The sequence below is a fragment of the Populus nigra genome, chromosome 14 (assembly GCF_951802175.1).
Source record: "Populus nigra chromosome 14, ddPopNigr1.1, whole genome shotgun sequence".
Classification (NCBI taxonomy): Eukaryota; Viridiplantae; Streptophyta; class Magnoliopsida; order Malpighiales; family Salicaceae; genus Populus; species Populus nigra.
In genome coordinates this window covers 13,003,352-13,031,138 of record NC_084865.1, presented here as the reverse complement: position 1 = coordinate 13,031,138, position 27,787 = coordinate 13,003,352, and the positions used below count along the sequence as shown (strand labels likewise).

Here is a 27,787-nt window from a genome sequence, read left to right as displayed (position 1 = left end):
CTTTATCTTTTTTTTTTTTTTTTTTTTGAGCCGCTAAGCCCTTTCTGTTCTTGATGCATACCAGGAAAATGGTGGTGGGTTGACGCCTCGTATAGGTGCCACGTATGCTTAAAGAAAGAAGATATTTATGTAGTAATAAGAATTTGATTTAGGGTAATTGAATGGTTCAGTTCACCATGGTAAATCTATTTTTTTTATTTTTTAATAAAAGATTTCAAAACAATATTATTTTAATTAAAAAAAACTGAGTTTTTCTTTAACCTGACTTGGGCTAGAATGGAATTCATTTGTCGGGATGTGCAATCATGTAACTACGGATATTTAATTATCTAAAAATAATCTACTTGGGAAAAAAATATCATGTCAAAGCTAGAAAAAGGGATCACTTTACAGAAGAATAACAAACAAAAACCATGCTGGATTAATTAATTGGGATTCTAATTAAACTAATATCTTTTTTAAAATATAATCTCGTAATTTGGGAAGAGATGTGTACTTTACAGTCCATCTGGTCTCATTCTTTGTTTATTTGGCTGTGATTTGTGATCCAGAGGAATACAAAGCAAGAAAGCACAGCTCGAGCATCATACAGCAGCAGGCCATGCATATCCAAGAGTCAACTCGTGTGAAGAAGACAAAGGAGCATGGAGGTTTTTGGAAGGAAACGTATAGAGAGGGGAGCCCATTGCTAGCCTCAGTCGTGCATATAATTTTCAACGTAATTAATCTATTATTTCTGTCATTTTTTGATGGCCGAACGCCTGTTTTCTTCCATTAATGCAATGTGGCCCTCTCCACATCCTGAGAGAGACAGGTGACGGAACTAAGAAGACAATCAGTTTTTAATGACAATTTGGGTGTTAGAATATTATCAATAATTCAAGGGCTTAATTAATTTCCATGATTATAATATTAATTAGCCCTATTATATTCAATAAATATCTAGCAATGTTTGGCAGGCAAAGGGCAGACAAACAAGTTATTATACGTGCACTAATTTGGTTCAGGATCCGTAAAGGTTGGCAAATTGAATTGAAACATATTTATAGTGAGGAATTGCGTTCGAATATCATCACATCTAGCAGAAGATCAGCCGTCTATTCCCACCTTCTCCGTCCAAAATATTATATACATGTAAAATCATGCCACCTTGGTATTTGTGCGTCCTTTGTAATGCGTCATTGCTTCGAAAATTGATGAGGGGGTGTAATATATTCGTATTTTATCTCATAAGAAAAATAATTTAAGAAGCCTAAAAAACTGGGATTTTAACGCTAAGAAAAAAATAAAAAAAACCCCCAAAAATAAATATGTTATAAAAAACTTGGAAATTATAAAAATTACGTAAAACACTAGTATCTTCGGTATTTTTGATTTAAAAAAAAGAGCAGAAATTATCATTTTACTTAAAGAAATGGATCCTGCAAAAAGAAACTATACTTTTGGCACCCTATTTTGTTTAAAAAACAAAGCAATTTTTTTAAATTAGCATTTATTTTAATTTCAAAACAAAACGAATATTAACAAAATATATTATCTTTAAACCAGGATAATTAAAAATAGTTGTGCTTTAAAATACAAGAATATCACACTTCATGGTTGACTTTTTAATGGATGAGCTGGTGCTTGAAGGTGTTGTTTTTAGAAAATGATCATCGGTTTATATTTGCATCTGCATCTAACACGTGCGATTTTAACTAGTATGATAAAAAAAAGTCCACAAATCGAACCCCTCTAATCTTCATGGTTCCCTGGAAGAAGAAAAGAGAGAGAGAGAGAGAGAGAGAGAGAGAGGAAGAGCAAGTAAAGATGCTTACAACTTGCTAGCTACCACCAGAGAAGTCTCTTTATATCTGTTAAATCTATTAAAAAATAATATAAATTATATTTTAATATTTTATTAAATTATTTAAAATAATTATTCAGTATAATATCAAAAATTTAATAATTAAATAATCATGAATTTAAATCTTATCATCTTCGTTCTCTCTTTTAATTAAAATTAATTAATAATATAAGATAATGTAACATTGTATATATTATAAATCCAAAGTATTTTCACTTAAAAGAGATAAAATATAAATTACATTTTAAGAGCTAATTTTAAGTTTTTTATTTCAATTTTTGTGTGGAATTAACAGAAGAATTTATGGGAGCTGTGTTTTGTATTTTTCAGTGAAGATACGCAAATCGTTTGTAGTTTACTCTGCAAGATAAGAACAATAAAAACATTGCAACTATATAAGTTTCTTTAATTAATACAATAACTATATGATATCCACAAGTGGCAATAAAAAGGAATAAAAAATGGATTTCCTGTCTAGAGGTGGCATGGACATCTCACATCTAGCAGGCTTATCCTCGAGATTCACGAGTCACCCAGCTTTCTTAATCCTCACATCCTTGTCTCCATGATGCTGCGGGCAAAGTACACGTCAAGTGTTTGAGCACCAACATAATTATGCCAAGTGGAAAAGGAAAAAAAATAAATATCAAGGTTTTTTCTAAACATTATTGTATTAGGGTTTTTAGCTTTCCTTTTCTGTTGGTTAGGTTGTTGACACAAGTCCTCGAACTTCTAATTTGTCACTAAATTTGATCATTTTATGAGAATTTTACAATTTCTTATTCTACACTTGGGTAATCTTGTATTTGAATTGTATAAATATTTAAAGGATTAGGACGTCATTATAATAAATTAAAAGTTTGGAGGGCTTATATTAAAACATAACTTTCGAGGAGGGCCGAAAGTTAACTCTCAAACAATTATCACAGTTCTTGTGCCCGAGAAATCATTGGGTAAACTTATTGACTACGTACTTCCTTTATATACCTTTGTCTTCCGTCTTGTCATGATAGATGTCCCTGATAATCTCTCTTGTCCACTCTTAACTTCTCAAAAGAGGCCCAATTAAGCTAAGCCCATTTAGGCATTTGGGCTTTATCAATGTTAGAAAAACTAAAAGCCTGACAAGTCGAGGGGCAAGCAAAACCATCTACTCTGCTCCAGGTTTTTTGAACTGTTTTTATTTTTTGAAACTTTATTAAAATAAATATTAAAAAAAAAACCATTTTTTGGCAAAAACACTTCTATTACCAAAACAAACGAGGCACAACCATGCTGGAGACAATATTGAGTGCAGAGAGAAGCTTTAAGCTTCGCCAATGACCATGTGTCCCCCAAGAGGGCAGGGAATAAAGGGAAAGAGACACTGGCATGCAAACATCATTTTGTTTCCTTGGATCCCCACCATGTTTTTGAGAAGAGGAGCTTCATTGTATTGACTTTTTTTTTTTTCCTTTTTCCATTGATAAATTTGTTTAATCCTAGCATAAAAAAAGCCAGGCTCCTTTTTAATTTCTTCCCTGTGCTCTAGAAGTGATGCAGCATAATGCCAATTAAAAAACATGGAGATGACAGGAGCTGCTTTTGCTTCCTTTTCCACTGCTATATGAATTAACTCGATGACATCACCGTTCATGAGATAAAGCCTGAATCTGATCGTGTAATAGCCTTTCAGAGATGAAAGCATATTTCACTGCGACTGCTACACCATTGAGGTCTGTGCATGCCTTGAGCAATCTGCTTTACTTGCCTATCACAAACAAGAACCCAAGATCTTCCCTGGATTTGAATTTACAGGTCGATCTCTTGCTGTAGAATTTGCATGATCATTCATTATTGATGCGGGGCAAGATCATTGGATGAGAGACTGATTAAAGTGCTTAATCACATAAAGAGCGGTCAATGATTAGCCAATGGCTCCTCGACGGAGAAGTTTTCTAAGGTCATGATTTCAAAATGCATTGATATCCATGTCAATGTATGCAATCCTACTTTGAGATACGAATTTTGTCTTTGCTTTTTTGACTTCCTAGCCACCGAAAGGAATTTAAATAATTTAAAAAGATTAAATAATCTATTTACTACCAGAAAGGCTAGTACTTTTATAGATTAAATTGAATTTAGATAAAAAGAAGGAGGCTCCACGTGTAGAATTAATTCCATACCATCAGAGTTCCCATACGCTAAAGAATCCGTCAGTGTACGGTTGGATACACCGGATCAACATGATTATAGTCTCCATTTTTGAGAAATTCTCTCCTGGGATAGACGTAGCTAGCTAGCTTCCCTCCAAGAATAATTCAAGAATACATGGAAAATGACTTGAATTTTTGAGAAATTCTCTCCTGGGATCAACATGATTATAGTCTCCGTTTAGAACGTAATACCAATCTGGAGATAGGTTTAATAAGTATAAATTACTCCGTTTTTCATTTCCAAATCAACCCCAGTATTTAACCCTTTTTATTTAACAAAAACAAGCCGGTCTCCATTTCCCCAGCACAGGAAAACCAACAAAAGTACCTCCTTGGTAGAAAAGGTACAATATATACGTCTCTTACATTCAGTAATTGCTTGGGACATGCATGTGTATTTTCTCTTTTTCTTTTTTTCCAAAAAAGGATTACTAATTACTTTTCCAATTTATCGTGGTCAATATATATTAATGTTAGTGTAGACGGTTGTTATGCACATTTTCACCCTCTTCTTTCCTAATCATTGAAAAAAGAAAAAAAAAGGAAAAAGAAAATTCATTCCACCCCTATATAAACCTTTCAGCTTCCTCATACAAACAGTTTAATGCTTGTCACTAACAAAGCACTTGAGCTCAAAAGCAAGAAAACATTAACAATGGCTAAACGTTTCAGGCTCAAATTCTCTCGAGTGATCTCCTTTCAATCTTGCCGTTCCAAAGACCCTTCTACTCTCCCATCAAATCCTGTCCCTTCATTTCTTAGACTCTCTCCAGTCAACCACAACTCCATCATCATCAACAACCTCCATCTCCCACCCTCACAACCACCTCCTTCCAAACCTCTCCATCACTCTTCCATCAGGCGACATGTGTCCTCGGCATTCACATCAATGGGCTGTGGGTTTAGAACAAAACCCTCCACACATTACCTCTCTGAAACCGACCACACCAAATCCTCTCCACCAACTGAAAATTTCCACTGGGAAGAAGAAGAAAAATATCACGTTGTGGCCAAACTCTTTGACGACGATTCAACACCCCGCCGCAAGATTTACAACTCTTCAGCCTCTGAGGACTCCAAAAACCACGACGTTTTTCTCCCTCCAACTAAAATCGAGAAGAAAAAACGACGAGTCAAAAAGAAGAAAACGGCATCAAGAATCCGCATCAGCACTTCCTCAGCCGATAGCGGGATATTTTTTAGCGGCGACGAGCATGTCATAAACGACGAAGAAACAGAAACTCTAGTCTCTTCTTCGAGGAGCTTCTCCACTGATTCTTCCTCGGAATTCAATCCCCACTTAGAAACAATACGTGAATCTCCATTTTCACGTAAAAAGAGAGCTAAGAAGGCTAAAGGGCGTTGTGTTTTAAAGAACGGAGCGAAAGGAACAACGAGAAGAGGACGAAAGGAAAGAAATAGCCGCGATGGTTCTTTGTCGCCTGCAAGATTGTCGAGGTTTCAGTGGCTGATACCGTGCACGGTGGAGGGGAAGGTAAGAGAGAGCTTTGCGGTGGTGAAGAGATCAGAGGACCCATATGAGGATTTTAAGAGATCAATGATGGAAATGATATTAGAAAAGGAAATGTTTGAAGAGAAAGATTTAGAGCAGTTGTTGCATTGTTTCTTGTCTTTGAATTCAAGGGAGCATCATGGGGTTATTGTTCAAGCTTTTAGTGAGATTTGGGAGACTTTGTTTTGTAGAAGAACTATTTCTTATAGGGTTTCAGCTGTTTAATTTCTTGTTTTTTTTTTTTTTTTTGTTAGAGCTCTTTAAGAGTAACGGTAAATTAAGGGTAATAAAAATAAAAATTAGTACTATAATCAGAAAGATTGCTCGTGTTAATCTACCGTGACACTGGATTATCCTCCTTTTCCTTTTTCTTAATAGTATGTACTAGCAATTGAACCGGCCGGACATGGAGGATATTTCATTGTGTATTTTTATATTAAAAAATTCAAAATATAAATTAAAAAAATCTAAGCAATATTAAGATATTTTATAACATAAAATAAGAAATGTATTCTAATTATAAAACTAATATTAAAATTTTTTAATATAAAATAATAAAATCATACAATACTGAATTCCTAACAAATCAAATATTAAAAAATAAAATAAAAATAACAAAATTACACAAAAGGTGAAAAGATCATTTTGTTTCCAAAACCTAGTTCAAAGATTTTATAATTAAAGAGTAAATTCATTATTATTACAATAAATAGTGTTATACGATAAGGTGCACAGTAATTATTTTAGGAGATTTAGTTTTTATTAATGTTTATACAATTTTATATATATCCAATAATTTGATTGAATGAAGGTTTCGGTTATAGTGTAACATGGCAGTTACTTTCATTGTATAGATCATTAACCAAGGTTAATCGAGATTATCTTTGGTTGCAGATTACCTCCTCCTTTTCTAATGTCTTGGAGTCGATTTGTCTGCTAAATTTACTAATGAGGTTGATGGAAACCACCTCTGTATATATCCATGCAGCGACATCGATCACGATAGTAACACACAGAGATAAGATAATATAGATACTGAATTTGGTTTGATTTGATTAGTTGACTTGACAAATTCTTTGAAATTTAAATTAAATTGGTTTTTAATTTAAATCAATTTTGATATTAATTTGAGTGACTTGATAAAGATATCCATTATTCAGATTCAAATCTATGCAGGTTAAAATTAATAATTTTTTTAAAAAAGAAACAACACTTCTTTTATCCAATAACTACGTCAAATTATCATATCTCGTGAGGAAGCCTTTATCCATATATGAACATTCCGTGCTCCTAGCTATCATGCGATGGGGTTTCTAGCTATAGCCTGTGAATATTTCTCATGACCTCAACATTGGCTTTCATGTCAACTCAATGAAAATATGTCATGGCCAAAAAACCAAAACAAAGGAAAAACTTGCTCCATGGAGGATAAATCAATTCGGCAGGGAGAGGTGCAGAATGCTGCTGTGATTTGCTCAACTATTGCTAGCTATCTAGCTAGCTAGCTAGCTTCACTATACTCGTTCATGTCCTTAACGGACGATCTCGATTTTCATGTTCTTACAGAATCACACTAGTTGCTTGCTAGCTAGCTCCTAGCTAGGTGATTGCTACATACATGCATACACTGTATCACTGTATCTCAGTAAGCAAAAAAATAATGCTGGATAGGGCTTTATGTACTGTTCATAGGTGATTGATACACACACACATATATATTAATGCTGACCCATGAAACAAATATGAACTGTATCACTGTTTCTCAATAAGCACTCATTAATGTGAACTCGTGATTATGAACATCTCGGGGACCAAAATTGGATTGACCAAAGGAATATCAAAAGACAAGAATGATGCTGGACTATGGAAGGAGGATAAAGTTTGCGCGGTTTATTATGATTGGGTTGCACATGGAATTCTTCCAAGTATGCATGGCCCATACGCTCCACTTGTTTGACAACTATCATCATTCATGTTCATCGTTAGTGTGCCTCCCATTTAATTCTAGGCACTTTTTGATCCATTTTGACTCCGTTTCATGAGACAATCCATTTGATATTTCTTGAAAAAAGGGCATTTATATACAATCTTATAGCACATTAAATAGTTCTCCACCAAAAAAGGTATACATTTTTCCATGTAGATCTTCGCACCAGTTATATTTGTAGTAGGCTTTGTTATAAGCATGCATAAATTCCAACCATGGCTACATCCTGTAGAATTAATCTGCATGACCCTGTAAATAGCACAAGACGACATTGTGGTTGTGATCACCAGGAAGCTAGCTAGCTAGATTCATCTAATGGCATGCCTGAGGCCAATTTACTCGAGTCCTTGCGCACTGTGCCAATTACATCTATCACTCTCCTTTTCCCTGTGTCACTACATAACATAGCTAGGGCTTTTCGTGGCTGGCCTTGCGCAGCAGTAAATGTAAATGTCCCTGATAGGCTGATATATACTATTACTGGCCAATGACAAATGCCATAGATATTGATTGAATAGGGCTTTATGTACTGTTGTATCGTGAATGGCACGGCAATTAAAGGGTCCCCAGAAGTTTATTAGTCTCGTACAAAGAGAGATGAATTTAACTGTAAGTGGTAATAATTCAGTGAGCCTAGAAAACACACGGTATCAGAGATTCTTTACCCGTCTTAAGAAACTGACGAGGATGCGCACTTGTCTCTAGAAAACAACAGCTTTTTACAGTGTCCATGTCCATTAACCATGAGAGATTAGATCTTTCGAATCCAACATATCAGGATTCAGGATCCGTAGCATGCTTGCTTGTTGCCACTGTTTGATCATCACATTCATCTTAATGTTTTTGTCAGCCCCACTCCATGTTTCGGATAGTACTTTTGTGCGTATTAAAACGACAGCTGACATGTTTGCCGGCAGTGATAAATATTATTTTTTAAAAATTTATTTTTAACAAAAATAATAATTTAAAATAATTTATTTTTAATAAAAAATCAGTGCAGCTGCAGCCCCAAACAGTTCCAGTCCTTCAAATTTTAGTTTCCTTCATCTTTACAGTCTAATAATCACTTTCTAGTCTCGATCTAATCTTGTTCTGTTTTCATACATGGGCTTATAATTTATGGATGGGCTTCCATGAAAGTCCAAGAGTTTTTTTTTCCAAATTAAAGTGCTCTAAATTTTCTTTACAAAAATGAGGCATTTATAATCATATTTATTAAGTGAAGGCATTTTTCTGCCATGGAAGCTCAATTATCCATGTCTTTGTATTATAATCATTTTCCAATTAAAATTATTTTTATTAAATATCCTGATACAATTAATATTGCTTTCTACTATTCTAAAGATAATATAAATCTACCAATTAACATTAATTGTATTAAATATTTTGATAAAACAGTTGATTATATGAAGAACTTAGGGAATTTAATTTCTTGTTGATGAAAGATAGAGAAACTATGACTGAAAGGGAAAAAATATCATGATAGAAAAAGAAGAGCATTTATTTGGTTGGAGTTTATTGCCTGGGTTTGAGAATAAAAATAAAAGAAAAGAAAATGATATTTTTTTTAAAAAAAAAATTGGATGATATATTATTAATTTCTAGTTATTGTGTATCAATTACGTCTAATTAATTAATGTGGTTGTAATGAAATTTGTTTTTAAAAATAAATTTATTATTGTTTTTATTATTCTACCACCACCATCATTTTAGGCATTCATTTTTTAAAAATATATTATTGGTATTACTCTATTACTTTACCATCACTACCACCAACTCCTCATTTTCCATCATCACAATTATATTGATCTCTATAATATTTTTTTATTATTTTTTTACTATCATCATTCTCCTTGGCATTAATTTATTTTAAAAATATATTATTAATATTACTCTATCACTTATAACTTCACCATAACCACCACATGCACTTTCTTATTCACCAACACCTCCTACTATTTTTTTTTTATCATCATTATCACAATCATCTTTATTATTATTTTTTTTACTATAATAGTTCAAGAAATTTTTCTTTTAATAATTGCTATTTTTTATTTTAAAAATTAGGCATTAAAAGACTTATATCTTATTTTAAATTACATGGATATTATTACGAAAAGGAAATGACATGAATTGTTTTTACATGGAGCTTAAATTACATAAAATAAACTATTTTGGAAAAAAAATTAAAGCAGATTTATTTTTCTTAAATAAAGATCCTTTTAAAACTTATTTACCTAAATAAGGTAGTTTAAAACTTATTTATCAAAATAAGATACTGTTTGCCACATAAACCAGCAATCCACTAATTAATGTCACATGAAAATAAGGAAAATACCAAAAAAAATTGAAAAACTTAAAAATACTTTCTCCTAAATAACTTTCTACTTTCTCTAATTCTTATTTGTCTATTCCCTCAGATTTATACAAACTAAAACTTTATGAATTAATATGCCCTTTTTCATATTGCGAATGTGGTTTTTATTCGGGGACTTAATTTTCAACGACCGACTTAGTTCTACCACATGTGGAACGGTAGCTAAGGTTTTCAATTTTTTTTTTTCAAAAGAAATTGCTCAAGGAAAATACATCCCAACCATTTGGTGAAAAGCCTTTGTATAATATATCAGCACCTTCATGAGATGATAATCGGTAATATTGGTGTTATTTCCTTATGAAAAATAATTGTTTTTTTACCTTAAAAGGCATAGTTTTATCGATCGTGTTTATTTTTACGTTTTGAAAATATTTTTGAAAATATTTGAATGTTTTTATTTTAAATTAATATATTTTAATGTTTTAAGATTATTTTCATGAGTTAATATTAAAAATTATTTTAAAAAAATAAAAAGTATATTATTCTTGATGAAAATAAAAATTATTTTCATGTTTTAGTTTATTTAAAAAATAATATATTTTTAAATAAAAAATATTTAAAAAAAACAATCATAATTTTACGATGAAAATGCGTTAAAATCTGCAGACGAACATGGCCTCAGGCTGTCGGACCGGACGTTTCATCGTCCAATTCGATGTTAAATCAGTGCCTTAATTTGGATGTCTTCAAAGACATTCAATGTCGACCTAAACGGTAACCAAAGCCTTGCACTTTATGTCTGACTCTTGAAGGGCAAAGCCATCGAAGTCTTTGGTTTTTAACATGATGGATTGGCCATGAAGTTGACTAAGGGGTGCCTTTTTTTTTCTTTCTTTTTTTCCCCTTTTGGTTTGAGTTTACCTTATTTCACAGATTTACAGTCTTGCTGTTTAATTCAATTAGTTGAAAGACGTGTGAATTTAATTTCTTTTTCATTAATAAAAAATAAATACATCCCAACAATTAGTTAGAATGAAACATCAGTGAACCGTGCTTTCTTTTTCCAAACAAATTGAATGGCTGCAGATCAAAGTTCATATCTATACTTTTAACATCTTGATCAATTGCTTCTGCCATTTACACCATGTCCACTATAAAACAATTAATAAATACAAATAAAAATATTGATAGAATGGTTCTGTCAGTAAATTATTGTAGATTTTAGCAATAAAAATATTTTCTTGTATATACCAAAGAAATTATAATAATAAAAAATCTTCAATAAAGTATTTTTATTTATGATCCCGTTAATAAATTAATTATCAAGAATAATAGTATAAATATCAACACCTCACATATAAGAACGCAGGTAGAGATTGATTTTAGCCCAAATCATTGAACTTGGTTCTCAACCTATTGTTGTTACCTCGAACAATGGGCTTTGTATAGAGGGTAAAATTGCTCAAGTTGTGGAGTTCTTTAATGGCATGGTGGAATGAACGAGAATATAAACCTAATCTACAATGGTAAGTACTGTAAGATTGGAGAAACCACTGTAGCTGCTAGATGGCTCAAGAAAATGGACAAGGCAGGTTGTTATTATTGAATGTGATGATCGAGCATGGGATGAATGGAGTGCTATAGGTTAACAAAAAGAACCCTAGTTTTTAATTTTATTTCTCGGAATAAAAGTGTGAAATATTCTGTATTTTTAAGAGGTTTTATAACTTTTTAAATAAGTTAAAAATCAATATTTACAGGGTAAGAAAATTAAAATCATAGAATCCTAAATTAAGGAAAAAATTAAAAAAATATATAAATTTGACTCAAACAACATCTTCACGATTTATTTTAAAGGTTTTCGTGATCTTGATTAGTTATAGAACTAATCATGTAGAATTATTTAAAAAAAGTTAAGTATTTTTAGTCAATTAAATAAAAAGTAATGATTTTTTTATATCAAGTTATATCTTCTTATGCTTAGTTTTATTTTACTAGTACATAAATAAAAATCCCTATTTAAATGTTAAAAACCTTCAAACTCTTCTAACACACTTACATCACAAAACCACTTGCTACACATGGATGCAACTCTTTGGTAAAATCCGATCTACTCGCCTACCAAATACGAGGACAAAATGTCCATACATAAAAAAAAAAAAAAAAAAAAAAAGGGAAGAAGAAGCATATCCAAGGCAATGTATCATCTAGATATTGATCTTATTATCATTATTTACAATATACAACCCGTGAAAGCTAGAACTAGTGCAACTTTTACAGAGGCCTATTGTTACTCTAGAGCTTTGTTCTTGTGTAGTTCAAAACTATAGATAATAATTAAGCACATTAGTCATTTTATTATTCCATGGACACACTTAATAAGATTCAAGGCTATATAATCGGCTTTGAACTAAGGGAAGCAATTTTCTTCTTCATAAGAAAACTTTATCAAACACATATTAACACAACCTCGTAGGACTTTTTTCCTTCATTATTAATGCTAGTTTAAGCATCAAGAGAGTCCCTAAACTCACAAAAAGAACTTGTTTTGCAAGTGTTCCAATTGTCCTAGCTCAGCTTTCTATGCCTCCTAGCTCATTGCAGACTTGGAAAGACCAATCTTTGGGAGTTTTTAGCGATCTCATCAATTAGGAATCAAGCATCTCAAGTTACAGGGGTTGTCTTTTGAACTCGGTTTCAATACTTTAGATTCTAACCCATTAATGGCTGTACAATTTCAATTCATTAACACAACGAAATTCTAGACAAACCGTTGAATATTAATTACACGCACGCAGAGAGTAAAAATTAGACCATGTTGGATGGGACATTGGTTCTCAATCCAGCTAGTAAGTTATCAGCGTATCATGGTTTTGATTATGGGAAGTGTAAATTGAAGTACTACTTTACTCACCAGGGAGGGACCTCCACTGAGCCTGGATATGAGGTTGGAATGACTTCTTGGAACATTGCAGCATCACAGAGGTTTTGTGATGATAATGTGTTAATAGTTTCTTCTGAGAAGTGGAGAACTGAGTTGGGATTGGAGTGGTCGAGGTAAAAGTATAGTTCATTTGGTATCAGATTTCATATTGTTAAAGGTCTAGTGTTAGCCTCGCTTGTAATTTGTATGTCAGATTAAGCTTCTGCATTGGACACGAGTTCACTGACATGGTTTTCACAGCATTATTAACCAGCACCATTCGAATGTCCATTGGCATTGATGGAGAATACTGATCCACTAATGCATTGATCGTAGAGTAAAGGTCCTCCCACGTTCTACATGCCTTCAACTATTTATTTTCAGAATGGTTTCACATGATTGTATGTGTTTTATATTAGAAATACTTGAGAATACATGTCTAAAATATGCCTAAAAGAGTGTTTGTAATTGTATCTTGCTTCTATGGAGGGATTTTTGTGAAACTTGAGTCTATTAGGAGCACTAACAATAAGAAGAACAATATTGTTCATTGAACAAAAGTAACATTTCTGTTTGTGATGAAAGTATGAATGTTGAAGGGTTCTGTCTTGTCGTTTTACTGTAATTTAGCTGACAAGGTTGACTGGTGTATGCAAGTGTCCAATTTGATATCAAATTGATGTGAGATTTCCGAGGGAGATTGATGCGGGCTTGTAACAAAAGTCCTAGCTCAATAACATGCTCGGACTTCGGACGCCTCAAACGATATATATATATATATATATTAACAAAAAAGGCTATAATTTCTTTTATCTTAATGTTGGATAGACTAAAATTTTTTCAAAATATTTTAAAATCTTGTTCCTTGCAAGTTTTTAGAAGACAGCTTCAACTTGGTTAAGGAACGGGAATTTCTTTATTTTTTTTTACTGTATTTGGATTTTTTTTATTTAGATTAGTATTTCAATTTAATAAAAATTTTACTAATTAGACTGTTTTTTTTTTGCATTTAAAAAAACTTTATAGGGATTTTTTTTTTCACAAAAATATTTAAATATACGAGATTTTCTGGAAAAAAAATTTGAGTATAAAACCCATTAATTAATAAAAATCTAACAGAAAAACATAAATTAAAATCTAATAATAAAACTAAAAAACTTAGGTTTGGATATGCCCAATCTCTCAACCCAAAAACTAATGGGTTGAGCTATACTCAATCGTCTTTATTTATATACCGGTGTAATTTATATTATGAATTTTCTAAAAAATTATAGAGATAGAGTCTATTTTAGAATTAAGATTTTGTAGCCATCTAAAATTAGAAAAACCTTTAAATAAAACTTGGAAGTTATCTTTAGAATTTGATATGTTCTACAATTTGTTTTTTCTACTCTTTAATTATTTTTGTAACTTTGTTGAGGACTTTCAAGTATATAAGTAGCTTACAAAAACTGCAATATTCAATATTGATTAATAAAATTTTGGATTAAGAGTTTTGTGTGATGACTCTGTTTCTTCGTACTTGTTGTCTTCTTGTTTCCTTCAACATCACATTTGATTGCTTTCTGGTGTGAAGATTTCCATTCCTTACATAAATAGTCAAGGTTATCAAACTGATTGAGGAAATCAGACAGATTGACCTCATACATGTTAGGTCGAAAGCATGTAAATTAATGTCAGATTTTGTTGCGAATACAACTTGGTGTCTATCTGCAATTTAAAAACTGATTTGGCTTTAGAACGATTTCAACATGGTAACAGAAATTATAATGGAAACAGAATGAGAGAACTAAATGATGGATTGTCAGGATCATTTTAGCCTTATACGGATCTAGATATATGAGGTGCGACTGGTTCACCTCATGCCATTTCCATTCTTGGGCCTTTCTGGAGCTAGCTACAAGTAGTCTTAGGGGTTCTCGAACTAGATGCTTGGTTTTGACACGATGTAGGTGATCATGGTACTTCTGTAAGTTGGAAACAGTCTTGTCAACGTGGAAAAGGAAGCTTAAATATTGGGGCTTTGGACAGACACTAGCTGGTAACAATTGTTTTTGTCTCTTCCTCGTGCGTCAAGATGTTGTTTCACTTAGGATTTGCATGGATCAGTAATGGAACTAGATCGCAATGACTTTTTAAGGGTTGCTACCTAGACTTAATGACACGATAGCTATGCTGCTATAGAAACTATCCAGATTTACCATGTCTGCTTTAAACCATATTTCATTTCTAATAAAAACAAAATTGCTGTTGTGATGTGAACTTGTCGAAAGAAAGTCTTAAAAGATGCAGAAGAAAGATCAGGAGTGTTGCTAAGTTTATTAATTGGGTGTTTGATATATACAATAATAAGTCTTGATATTAATTTTGTAGTAAATTTGCTCTCACGAGTCACGTATTATATTTATGAATAATTACATCAAGAGCATATATTATGGTATAAAATTCTACTCTCACTATTTTACAATAATAAGTCTCAATAATTGTAAAATACATCAAGGGCACATATCATGGTATAAAAAATTTTCATTTTCAGAATTTTATACTTTATAGTTATTTTAACCGTGACTAGACAAAATATGTGGATGAAAATAAAAAGTACTACAAGTTATTAATGTTTCAGTTTTGAATCACAAATGTTTTCTTGATATTCAAGAAAGTAAGATGTTGTTGCTCAAAGAATTTGAGGATAAATATATAGTAGTTATTGCTACTATAAATCAAGTAATCTGAATCAAAAAAATACTTGTAGATTTGTATATGAATCAACTTGAGCCTACATATATTTATGTCTACAATCATGCTATAATTTTAATTACAAATAATTATAATTTTTATAACAGGATTAAACACTTTAAATAAAATTGTATTTTTTAAAAGAAGTCTACAAGGAAGATAAAGTTATTCTGTTTTATTGTAGAACTAATAATCAGATTGATATGTCTTAACCAAAGCTATTTCAAAAGAAAAATTTGAAGCATCAAGAAGCAAACTATTTGGCATAAAGCTGATCCACAATGTAGAGTGTATATGCTTTTAATATAAAAATCTAATGCTTTTGCTTTCCAGATTAATTCATGGGATTTGTGGGGGTGATGTTAAGGCACGCTTAAATCAAATATCATATAGCCTTGATCAGGTTTAACCTATATTTGAGCCTTACAATTTAGCTTTATATATTTAAAAAATTCGATGTGATTTGTGATTCCCGAAGGTTGGAGTACTGGTGGGTTAAAAAACTTTATTTTATTAAAACAATATTGTTTGAGTTATTTTACAGAACTTGTCTTTCTTTTCTTTACGTTTTGTTCTGCACTATCTGTTTATAGTTATCAACAGAACTTGGCATCTTCTGCTCTTAATCCTGACACTCCGTGTAGCAATCAATGAGTGACATATTCGACTTGGAGATTAAAGAATTATGCATCAGCCTGGCATGTCTGAGCTCCCCAGTCCCGACATTCTATAGGAACTGTTAATTTTTTTTCGTATTACTGACAGAGACCAAAGGCAATTGCTGAAGGAACTTCTCTATGTCACTTTCCACAAACTGATTGTTCAGGCACATTTATGCCCAGCCTGCTCTCCCCCCCCCCCCCCCCCCCCCCTCTATCTCTAATATTTATGTGAAACATATTGCCTTGGATGACATTGTATATTGCTCGAGTCGTCTTCTCTGATTAGCTTTCCAGCATGATAGCTTTGCACATTAAATATGTGGGACCTTCTTTTTTAGACGTTTTAGTTGTCTAATAAGCTGCATGGTTCTGAGTTAGGGAAGTGGTTTTCAGATTGAAGCAAGCCCTTTTCACATTTGCTCGAGCTCAGCAAAATTCACCTTGTTTATACTGTGTGGTAGAGTCGTCTTGTCCATATCTTTTTGCCTCGTTTATTGACTAGCATAGAGGGTTCCGTATGGTTGGTTTTTGTAGAGTTTTAGAAGGGAGACGTTAGTAGGGTTTGCTTTGAATTAGTAGCTAGAGACTCGACAAATAGCGATGTCTTTGTCTGGAATTTCTGAACTGCTTACATCAAGGATTGATAAGCGTGACACGCATACCCTCTACTGCAGTAGGTTTGGATTCAGTCACTTGCTTCTAGGTTAGGAGACATGTACTTAGAGCAAGAGACGGTTCCATCACCGCAATATCTCTTGTCTTTACTTGTGGTTTTTATTACATGGTCAAAACTCCATTCCGTCAGCCATTAGATCTTGATTCCTGAGTAGTAATGTTACTCTAATTTTGTTATTGTAATTGATCCCTTTTTTTTCTCAAACTAATTGTTCTCCTTCATTAAGCCTCAAATTTCTGTATTATCTTCTTTGAACTTTCGTCGGTGATTTATCTAGAGTATCTACTGGATGATTGGTCTGGAAATAGAATTCATAAAATATAATTTTCATTTCTTCTTTTATGAATGATTGGTATGGTTCTGTTACCAGAAGCCTGAAAAAGCAATGATACAAGGAATGAGGACCTTTAAATTATCGGCATGCAGTACTTGTGGACTGGACCATGGATCGGATCTGGAATGTTGTGGTGTTCTTTTCATGGTAGGTCATGTAGGTTGGTTTGAGGAAAAATTATTAATACTCGATTGATTGTTTGGATTTTTTTGGATAACTAGTTTTCTTAGACAGTTTAGGATTTCCTATAAATACATGCTATATAACTATATTTTGGCATAATAAAAATAAATATTATTTATTTTTGTAGTTATAAACACACTATAAAACCATATTAAATCTTATATTACTCATATTTTTTTATATATTATAATATTCATCAATAATTACTGTAGGTTTCTTGCAACAACTAGTAATACACAAGCAGCCAAAATACATATAGCTTCAAAAAGCTTTAAAGATCTTGGTATTTTTATTTCTTCATTTCACCTCATAAGAAATACAGGAGAGAGAAATCACAGTCAAGAATAGAAAAAAATTTACCCATCTAATTCATAAAAACATTAATTTTCTTATAACCATCAGGATAGGAAGCAGGGGAATATTGAAAGGAGAAGAACATTATGATAGTCATTGTGCATTCATATGATATCCTCTTTTCTTGAAGAAAATCTTAATCTATATGGTAGGGTCAAGCTCTATGTGATGTGATAGCAGATGTTAGGAATGGAAGCTTAACAAACAACTCTTTTGTGACTAAGCACTACATCACCTCATGTAGAAAACAATCAAACAGACACTTCCCAGTAATTGCACTCCTCTAGCACTGAGAACACATTTTTCCTGTGCTGTTGATACTCGACATAAACCCTAAACAGCACGTTAAACTCTGAATAAATAAACCGCATATACAAGTTCTGGTCATGACTCGATTCGCAAATGCTTTGTCTCACAGTTCCATTGTCTTGCAATATCTTCTGCTACTCTTTGTGCATCAATGGATGAACCCAACAATCCTCTCCTGGTAAAACCAACACTGTAAAGTCCATTCTTGCCTTTCCAGTTGTCGGGGAATGGATTTCTTGGATAACCGTCCTTCTCGTTGAAGAAGTTGTCCTCCTTTTGGTGTCAAAAAAGAAAAGCACAGGGGTAAACAAGCATAGACAGAACTCTCAAACGAAAATTATCTGCCCCAAGGTATTTGAACCTTGGGAGTATCAACCTATTTGTAAATGTAATGAACTTCTTCTATACCTTGAGCCATGATGTTACATTGCTTCTATAACCTGTTGCTAAGATTACTGAATCAAAATTCTCTACATGTCCATCCACAAACTCTGCGCCGCTGGCTGTAAATCTTTGAATACCGCAAACCACCTAAAAGGTCCATGAATGTTATGAATAAAAATGTATTCGTTTAATGTAGACAAGAAGTAAGAGGGAAACTACTATTAACCTTGATTTTTCCTGATTTAATTTTAGAGAAAGCTCCAACATCCAGCACTGGGGTTTTCCCAGTAGAATTTTTTTGTTCAAGTGGTCCCATTTTGGGTCTTCGTATGCCCATTTTATGTGTGTCGCCTAGAATTAATTGTGAGCAGATGAGGAGGAACCGGTCAACTAATTTTACTGGGAACCAATTCAACAACCACATTGAAAGAGAAAAGGTTGATCTGCCAAGGACCTCCCTAGGCAAGATGTGTAACTGCAAGAATTTAGAACTACATGAATAATTCACAGTAAAAAAAGAAAAGAAACTGACAAGTCAAAAAACATTAAACAGGTGAAATTTCAACAAGCTACCGCATTCTGACAATGCTAAAATAAAGACATTTTACTTGTCTATATGTCAAAATAAGGCATCATTGGATATGTAATAATCAATGTAACAGTTTGTAATGTACTGTCGGAACATGAAATTGATTTTCTCGATTTTTTTAGGTAAAACCGATCGAAGATTTTGAGCAAGAAGCAAATCATATGTGAATCATGGGGTCTATATATTGTATAGTTGGGAGTTCATCAAGTTCAGAGCAAATATAGATCATATGTGTCTATAGATTAGATCCATACATGTTTCAGTAGAAGTTGAAAGAGAAGAACATATAGGTACACATTTGGAACAAGAGAGCCTGGATCAGAACATGTTACCTTATCTCTCACTGCCAGAGAAACTTGAGCATCATTATTACATAGATCTAAGCTAATCTCCATGCCTGAGTTTCCACAGCCTACAACCAAAACCTTTTGTCCTTTAAAATCAGCTCCGTCCTTGTATCTGCTGGTGTGGATTAAACTTCCTTTAAAATCTGAGATTCCTTCAATATTAGGTAACACTGGTTCTGCATTCTCTCCAGTTGCTACGATAAACCACCGGCACAGAAACTCAGACTCGTTGGATTGGACCCTCCAGAACCCCATTCTTGCATCATATATAGCTGATTGAACCTCCTGTCTAAACATGGGTTCAATTGCGAAATGCTGAGCATAAGCCTCCAAGTAACTTATGAACTGTTGTTTAGTGGGGTATGCTGGGACTTCAGGAGGGAATGGCATGTGAGGAAGTTTGCAGATTTCCTTTGGGAGGTGAAGCTGTAGACGATTGTATGTCTTCAGTGTCCACAGAGAACCTATACATCTCTCTTTCTCTAGTATCAAAAAGGGAACACCTCTTTCTTTAAGGCATGCTGCAACAGCTAGCCCTGAGGGTCCAGCGCCAATGATCACTGGTCCAGGGATCCAAACAGGCTTCTCTGAGCTCATAGCTTTATGAAATATCCCATTGCCTTTATCTTCTTGGATAGCAGTTGTCTGCATTGCCATTTGTTTCCCAGGATGGTTTTAACTTTGTATTGATCAAGTCTATCTCTAGCTAGATTCCAGTGATGGAGAACGACAGAATGGAATAGGATAGCTACCCTATGGCAAGTATAATATAAAGAGAGATGATACTTATATATTCTTGTAGTGGAACTAACTACAAGAAGAAATGTTGACAAGAAACACGGCCTTTTTGAGGAATTATGTAGAAGGGTGGGGCTTTATGTGGAAAATGACACTTGTTTTCGAATGTTATTAGGAAAAATAAGCTTATATCGTTGAGAGAAACAGTGTTTTATGGTGAATATGAAGTTTCGTGACCAAAACAGACTGTAGCTGGCGTGTGTAGGTATTTCCTGCCTCTCTTTGGAGGAAGAAATTCATTCATAAAAGTTTTGAATGCAAATCAATGCATTCATTTTATGTTATGGATGGATATGAAGTCCATTGGGGTACTTATATTATTTGATAACTAGGTGCGAGGAAGAAGACAGAATACCGGCCTCGCCGACAGCATATAGAGCTTTCAAATTGCACAATCCAGGAAAAAGCAAATCACTAGTGAAGAAATTGAATTTATTCAAAATATCTTTGTTCCAATTAGCTACGGTACTAAAATTAGGTGATGGTTGGAGTTATCATTGAATATTTCCGTATCCATGTTGATGCCCTTGTTTAATCCTATGAAGTTCCTCCAACGTGTAGAAATCTCCCTTGATAGTGGACAGAACATTATCTGTTGCACCACCAACATTCTTGTTAAGTCTATTCTCACACCATGGTAATTGTATAATGATAATCTTTTACCATATTTGTTAAGAGTTATCAAGTATTAGACTCGAAAGCAACATTTTCCTGTCACTATCATCTTCAAGAGAAAAGTCATGGTAAGCTTTCTGTATATATTCCTCTCTGCACTCTATAGGATGCTCCCCGTCTAGAGAGGTATCTGCCACATATGTAAATGTAGACATATGCAAGCATATACACCACTTGTATATCATAAACCTTTAGTTTTGGCATGTTGTTTTATACATCTCATCAGTGGTGGGGATGAAAGCTAGTGTTTGGCAAGCTCCACTAGGATTTGGCTTTTTATGTGGTACGCAGGACGAAAGAGAAAGAAGAGAAGAAATAGTTACCTCTACAAAGGACTAGTTAGCTCTACAAAGTTCAGCTTCAATAGACACATGCAACCAACAAAAGATGACAGGGCTTCGATGGTGAGTTCAAGCTGTGTGGGAAAAAAGGAAGTGTTTTGCAGCCTAAGTTACGTGTATGATTGTAGAAGGCCTAGAGATTGGTGTTTCTCAAATCACCACGAATTAGCCTAATGTTTAGATTTTTCGAAGTGTTGTTCATTTAAACATTTGTATACAAAGAAAATAATAGGGTCAGCCCTAATGGATTTGCAGATCTCAGAGCAGGATATAGGTTCTGGTATTTTTCTCTTGCAGCGTTTCAAGTCCACTTGGACAGTAACTTGCTGAGCTCTAACAAGTTTTCCATCAGACTTGTGGTTAAGCAGTACGTCCTTCTCATTTTTGACAAGAAAACAAAAGATGGTGAACTTTGTGCTTAAGATAGTCATTGCGGCCTCTTCTGTAGTATTGCCAATTGATTTCATGTTTTTTGGCAGTTTCAAATACTTGCAATCTGATGAAATATCTTTCACAAAATCATACGTTTACTATGAAACTTTCGTTATAGGAGGATATATTTGATACTTAAAAGTCTTCTGACCTTGAACCATTTCTGGGATAAAGGGATAAAACCTGACTGAATACGCGTACCTAAGATTTATACCTGAGAGGAAACTGAGAAAAGATATTGATTTCTATATATTGAAATATTAATTTGGTTCTGGATTGTGAAGTGGAATATGGTTCCATCCCATCTTTGCAGTCAGAGATGCAACCACGCCTAAAATTACCGTTGCAGACATTAGATGACCAAACAAGCCAAACGTCACTGAAGCAAGAATTCATGAACGAACATGTATCCTTTGGTTCCAGTAAATTTGGGGAAGAGACGAGAACAATAAAGAACACATCTCACTTGCTTATCTTAGGCACCAACGATAACCTACAGAATTTGTGGACAGTACAGGATCTTCTTCAAGTACTCTGATCACAATAGTTTTCCCCTCAAGTCTCAACAATGCTGAACTGTCCTGATTTGGGTACCCTATTGGCAATTTTAGTGATGCCAAACTTGTTCCAAATAATGGAAATTGTTGCGTCAATCCTCATGTAGAAAAGCAAATGCATCTTCTTTTTCGTACCTTTTCGTTTGTTTTCTAGTTCCAGTTGCATGTATTAAGATTCAGCAGATTAGGCATAAGATCTGTTAACAAAAGCTGTAAATTAGCAAATACCATATTTAGAATATTTAAGCTGTATTAATTCCTAAACAATAGCCTATAATATCTCACACACTAAATGCTAAGATATGATTTTCTTGTATATATTCTACAAAGTTTCAATGAAGAATTAAGCTTTTGAGCCTCAATTTGACATGATATCAGAGCAGAAGATCCTGTTGTAAACCCTATATTTTTTTTTCTCTTCTCCTATACAATGGAGATTACAGACCCGATATCATCAATTCTTCCCCAAAGTCCCCAGATTCCACTACTTCCACCCCAAAATTCACCTCAAACTGAACACCTAGCTGCTCAGATAGGTATCAAATTGAATGGTACCAATTATGCTATATGGTCTCAAATCATGGAGATGTATATTTCCAGGATAGATAAATTGGGGTATATCAATGGGGATTTATCCCAACCCACACCCACAGACCCAACGTTCAGACAATGGAGAACCGAAAACGCCATTATCAAAGGTTGGTTAATCAATTCCATGGAACCCCATTTGATTGGCCACTTCATCAGATTCCCTACCGCCCAATTAGTGTGGGAATCCATTGCTACTACCTATTTTGATGGGTCTGACACTTCTCAAATCTATGAATTGAAGAAGAAAATCACCCAATTGACTCAACATGGAGGAACCCTAGAAAACTACTATAACAATCTCCAAGGACTGTGGAGAGAGATCGATTTTCGGAGACCCAACCCAATGAAATGTGCACAAGACATAGCACAATTCAACCAAATACAACAAGAAGACAGGGTCTATACTTTTTTAGACGGGTTGGATGATCGGCTGGACAATGTGAGAGCCGACGTCCTCCAGTTACCGTCACTACCCACGGTGGAGCAAGCATATGCTCTTGTCCGGAAGGAAGACTCCAAGCAGTCTATGATGCTTGGCCACGCTGGAATGGGTCTCATCGCACGACGAGGAGGAGGGCGCCGGGATGAAGGCAGCAACGGACGAAGACAAGCTGAATGTTTTGGGGAAGGGCTGACGGGAGATGATGGGCTGAATAGAAGTGGGCCGGGGGCTGAGAATGCATATGGGCTGGTAATAGGACCGGGCCAATATAAGGAGAATAGAGATGGGCTGCAGCTGGACCAATCTGGTCCAAGTAAAAAAATTCTTCCACGGGATTACAGTCAATCCAAGACCTAAATCGGATGCACTCACTGTAATAATTCTAAGCATACTCGTGATACATGCTTTAAATTACATGGATATCCGGATTGGTGGGAGAATTTTAAAACAAAAAAACAGAATGACAGAAGTAACAAAATAGGTCGAGCAGCCTTGGTGAACACTGAACCTACACTTACTCAACCAATGGTAGATTCTCCGAACCTTCTATTTGAGGGACCCTCTACTCTCAGTGATTCAGGTAACTGTGCTATAGCTCTTCTAAGTACAGATCACAATGATTGCAATGATTGGATCATTGACTACGGCGCTACTGATCATATGACTTATGAAGAGACAGACCTAATTATCACTTCCATACCTAAACGTTCCTGTATTGCTAATGCTAATGGGGTGACATATCAGTTACTGGAGCAAGGACTGTTGATATCTCTCCATCTATTTCGTTATCCAACACATTACTTGTCCCATCATTGTCCAATAAACTACTGTCAATTGGACAAGTCACTGAGTTAAATTGTTGTGTACTAATGTATCCAACTTTTTGTATTTTTCAGGATATTCTCACCAATGAGATAATTGGTTGTGGTACTAAAAGAGGGGGGCTCTACTATGTTGAGGATATGAGCATCGGTAAAGCGAACAGTATGTAAGGAGTGTCAGATACCCGACAACAACAGATTTGGCTATGGCATGTTCGGTTAGGGCATCCGTCATTCAGTTATCTAAAGTATTTATTTCCGAATTTATTTCAAGATGTGGATTATTTGGATTTTAAGTGTGCTACATGCATTTTTGCTAAACACCATCGTGTTCCATATCCCCTTAGTTCTCCTCGGAGTACTACACCATTTGCTATTATACATTCTGATGTTTGGGGACCCTCACCAATTTCTACCCCATATGGGATTCGTTGGTTTGTCACGTTCATTGATGATTGTACTCACATGACTTGGCTTTATTTGCTGAAAAATAAAAATGAGGTATTCAATATATTTAAGGTGTTTCATGTCATGGTTCAAACTCAATTTGCATGTAAGATTCAAATTCTCCGCACAGATAATGGTAGGGAATATGATAATCATCTCTTCCACCAGTACTTGCAATTACATGGCCTACTTCATGAAACCTCTTGTGTCCAAACACCTCAACAAAATGGCATTGCCGAACGAAAAAATCGGCACATTCTAGAAACTGCTCGGGCACTTCTTATTGGTGCAAATATGCCACGTTACCTTTGGAATAAAGTTGTTGTTACTGTAGTATATCTTATGAACAGAATGCCTTCAAGAGTACTAAACTTCCGAACACCACTACAAGCTTTGTCCACATACCGACCCCTTCCATCTATATTGATGCTCGCCCCACGGGTATTTGGAAGTGTTGCATTTGTCCATATTCATAAAAATCTTTTGCTGATTTTTATACTTTATACTTCCGAACAATTATCTCTCACTCGGCGCATGTATATTACCATAGATGTCACTTTTTTAGAGTCGGAGTACTATTTTTCCAAACAATTATCCACTTCTCCCTCTCAGGGGGAGCCATCTTTAGAAAGTGAGAAATGGATAAATCTGGAATTTGAAACGACAAAAGCATCTGTGGAGCCACCAGTTCAGTCAGCGGAGCCGCCAGTTCAGTCAACAATACATACTCAAGACCCTCCCTCTTTGACAGTACCTGAAGACCAAACTCCTTCAGAGAATATATCTGAGGTAATACAACCAATCCTATCTTCTAATGAAATAAATACTTCTGTTGGATATAAACTCCCTTTCAGGCACAATCGAGGGAAACCTCCAAAACGGTACTCCCCAGAGTATGCGGCAGAAAATCAAAGATACCCTATTGCTAATCATGTTTCATCCCACAAGTTATCACAACCTTTGCAAGCTTTTGCCCACCAACTCTCTTCAAAAAATATTCCTGGAGATATACGGGAAGCACTATCCTCACCAGAATGGTCTCAAGCGATAATGACAGAAATGGAGGCATTAAACAAAAATCACACATGGAGTTTGGTTCCTTTGCCGAAAGGAAAATGAACTGTGGGATGCAGATGGGTGTTCTCTATTAAACATAAAGCAGATGGAACTATTGAAAGATACAAGGCACGATTGATGGCGAAAGGATTTACCCAAACATATGGTATAGACTACCAAGAGACTTTCTCTCCAGTAGCCAAATTGACCACGGTTCGAGTTCTATTATCCCTAGCAGTTAATCAAGATTGGCCGCTACACCAACTTGATGTGAAGAATGCATTTCTTCATGGAGATCTCGAGGAAGAAGTTTACATGTACATTCCACCCGGATACAACACTAACTCTGCAGAAAAGACAGTGTGCAAGCTACAAAAGGCATTATATGGACTAAAACAGTCACCAAGAGCATGGTTTGGGCGATTTACTTCAGCAATGAAGAAATATGGATTCAAACAGTGCAACTCGGATCATACCTTATTCCTGAAACATAGACAAGGGTATGTAATTGCACTAATAATTTATGTGGATGATATGATAATTACAGGAGATGATACAGAAGAGATTTCTCGGCTCCAGAAGAATTTGGCATCTGAATTTGAAATGAAGGATCTTGGGGGGCTGAAATATTTTCTGGGAATTGAGGTGGCAAGGTCAACAAGAAACATTTTCCTTTCACAAAGGAAATACGTATTAGACCTGCTATCAGAAACTGGTATGTTAGATTGTAAACCAGTTGACACTCCAATAGTGCAGAATCATGGCTTAAAAGACTGTGCAGATCAAACACCTACCAACAAGGAGAGATATCAATGATTAGTTAGGAAACTAATATATTTGTCCCATACACAACCAGATATAACTTACGCAGTAAGTATGGTAAGTCAGTTTATGCATAATCCGAGTGAAGATCATATGAATGCAGTAATCTGAATCCTTAGATATCTGAAATCATCTCCAGGAAAAGGCCTTATGTTGTCAAAAAATCAACATCTGAACATTGAAGGGTATACGGATGCTGATTGGGCAGGAAACATTACTGACAGACGATCTACTTCGGGCTACTTTACATTTGTTGGAGGAAATCTGGTTTCATGGAGAAGCAAAAAACAGAAGGTGGTAGCATTATCCAGTGCAGAGGCTGAATTTCGGGGCATGACCAAAGGAATATGTGAAATGCTATGGCTAAGAGAATTGCTCATTGAAGTTGGCTATCCTCCAATTGACGCAATAAGACTCTTCTGTGACAACAAAGCGGTTATAGCACTAGCACACAACCCAGTATAATATGATCGAACAAAACATGTGGAAGTAGATCGTCACTTCATCAAGGAAAAACTAGAGGCCAAAATAATTCAGATTCCATTTGTGAAGACCGAAGACCAACTAGCAGATATTTTCACAAAGGCAATGTCAAGCAGGACATTCCACAATTCACTTGACAAGTTGGGAGTTAATGATATCTACTCACCAACTTGAGGGGGAGTGTTAACAAAAGCTGTAAATTAGCAAATACTATATTTAGAATATTTAAGTTGTATTAATTCCTAAACAATAGCCTATAATATCTCACACACTAAATGCTGAGATATGATTTTCTTGTATATATTCTACAAAGTTTCAATGAAGAATTAAGCTTTTGAGACTCAATTTGACAAGATCTTCTATTTTATTTGAAGTTTTAAGCAAGACGGTTGATTCCTAGCTGATTCCTAACTAGTAAGCTAACTGGCAGATATGAATGCAGACAAAGCAAGGAAATAGAACGAAAACGAAAGGAATGGATTTCGCTAATGAGATCACGTCAGCATTAGTAGAAGATGAGCAAAGGGCTTCGATCCAGATTTCATTCCTTGTGAGATAAGCAATGATGCAAATACTTGCAAGTAATGCCAACTCGTCTCCGAACTAATTTCAAAGTGTTATTTAAATTATTATTTTATTTTTTTATTTAAAAAATATCCAAATAATATTAGCATTAAAAATTTTAAAATATATTAAAAAAACATCATTTTAATATATTTTTAAATAAAAAATATTTTTAAAACCATAATTAATTCATTACCAATCATGACTATCTCTTTAGTTAAATTACCAAAACATAACTAAGCAAACCGTAGGTCTTAATGATCATCAATGACCTCATTTTACAGAGATTTGTGGCCAGCCGAACCTGTTACCTAACCAGAAACTTTACAAGCTGAGATTCGATTACTTGAAATGAATGCAAGGGGAAATGTGCAGTCCATAAGCAAAAATGAAGGCTACAACA

The 27,787-nt window shown here is 34.4% G+C and overlaps 3 protein-coding genes across 3 annotated transcripts; 2 read left to right on the top strand and 1 right to left on the bottom strand.

Moving 5' to 3' along the window:
• Window positions 1-4,634: 4,634 nt before the first annotated feature.
• LOC133673594 (transcription repressor OFP7) lies at window positions 4,635-5,910 on the top strand. The gene has a single exon (XM_062094474.1). The coding sequence runs from the start codon at window positions 4,646-4,648 to the stop codon at window positions 5,777-5,779; it is 1,134 nt and encodes a 377-aa protein (XP_061950458.1). The 5' UTR covers window positions 4,635-4,645; the 3' UTR covers window positions 5,780-5,910.
• Window positions 5,911-12,673: 6,763 nt separating this feature from the next.
• On the top strand, window positions 12,674-13,095 carry LOC133672567 (outer envelope pore protein 24, chloroplastic-like). The gene is made up of 2 exons (XM_062093013.1): window positions 12,674-12,915; window positions 12,996-13,095. The coding sequence occupies exons 1-2, from the start codon at window positions 12,674-12,676 to the stop codon at window positions 13,093-13,095; spliced, it is 342 nt and encodes a 113-aa protein (XP_061948997.1).
• Window positions 13,096-17,650: 4,555 nt separating this feature from the next.
• LOC133672566 (indole-3-pyruvate monooxygenase YUCCA6-like) lies at window positions 17,651-20,012 on the bottom strand. Its single transcript, XM_062093012.1, has 4 exons — window positions 19,341-20,012; window positions 18,646-18,894; window positions 18,444-18,566; window positions 17,651-18,308 (listed from the first exon to the last, which is right to left on the bottom strand). The coding sequence occupies exons 1-4, from the start codon at window positions 20,010-20,012 to the stop codon at window positions 18,111-18,113; spliced, it is 1,242 nt and encodes a 413-aa protein (XP_061948996.1). The 3' UTR covers window positions 17,651-18,110.
• Window positions 20,013-27,787: the final 7,775 nt, after the last annotated feature.

Bases quoted from the DNA above. Each gene is read 5' to 3' on its own strand.
- LOC133673594 (XM_062094474.1), top strand. From the start codon at position 4,646: ATGCTTGTCACTAACAAAGCACTTGAGCTCAAAAGCAAGAAAACATTA.
- LOC133672567 (XM_062093013.1), top strand. From the start codon at position 12,674: ATGTTGGATGGGACATTGGTTCTCAATCCAGCTAGTAAGTTATCAGCG. The intron at 12,916-12,995 runs GTAAAAGTATAG...TTTGTATGTCAG, and splicing joins TTGGGATTGGAGTGGTCGAG to ATTAAGCTTCTGCATTGGAC.
- LOC133672566 (XM_062093012.1), bottom strand. From the start codon at position 20,012: ATGGCAATGCAGACAACTGCTATCCAAGAAGATAAAGGCAATGGGATA. The intron at 18,567-18,645 runs GTTAATAGTAGT...TGGACCTTTTAG, and splicing joins TTAAATCAGGAAAAATCAAG to GTGGTTTGCGGTATTCAAAG. The intron at 18,309-18,443 runs GTATAGAAGAAG...TGACACCAAAAG, and splicing joins ATGTAACATCATGGCTCAAG to GAGGACAACTTCTTCAACGA.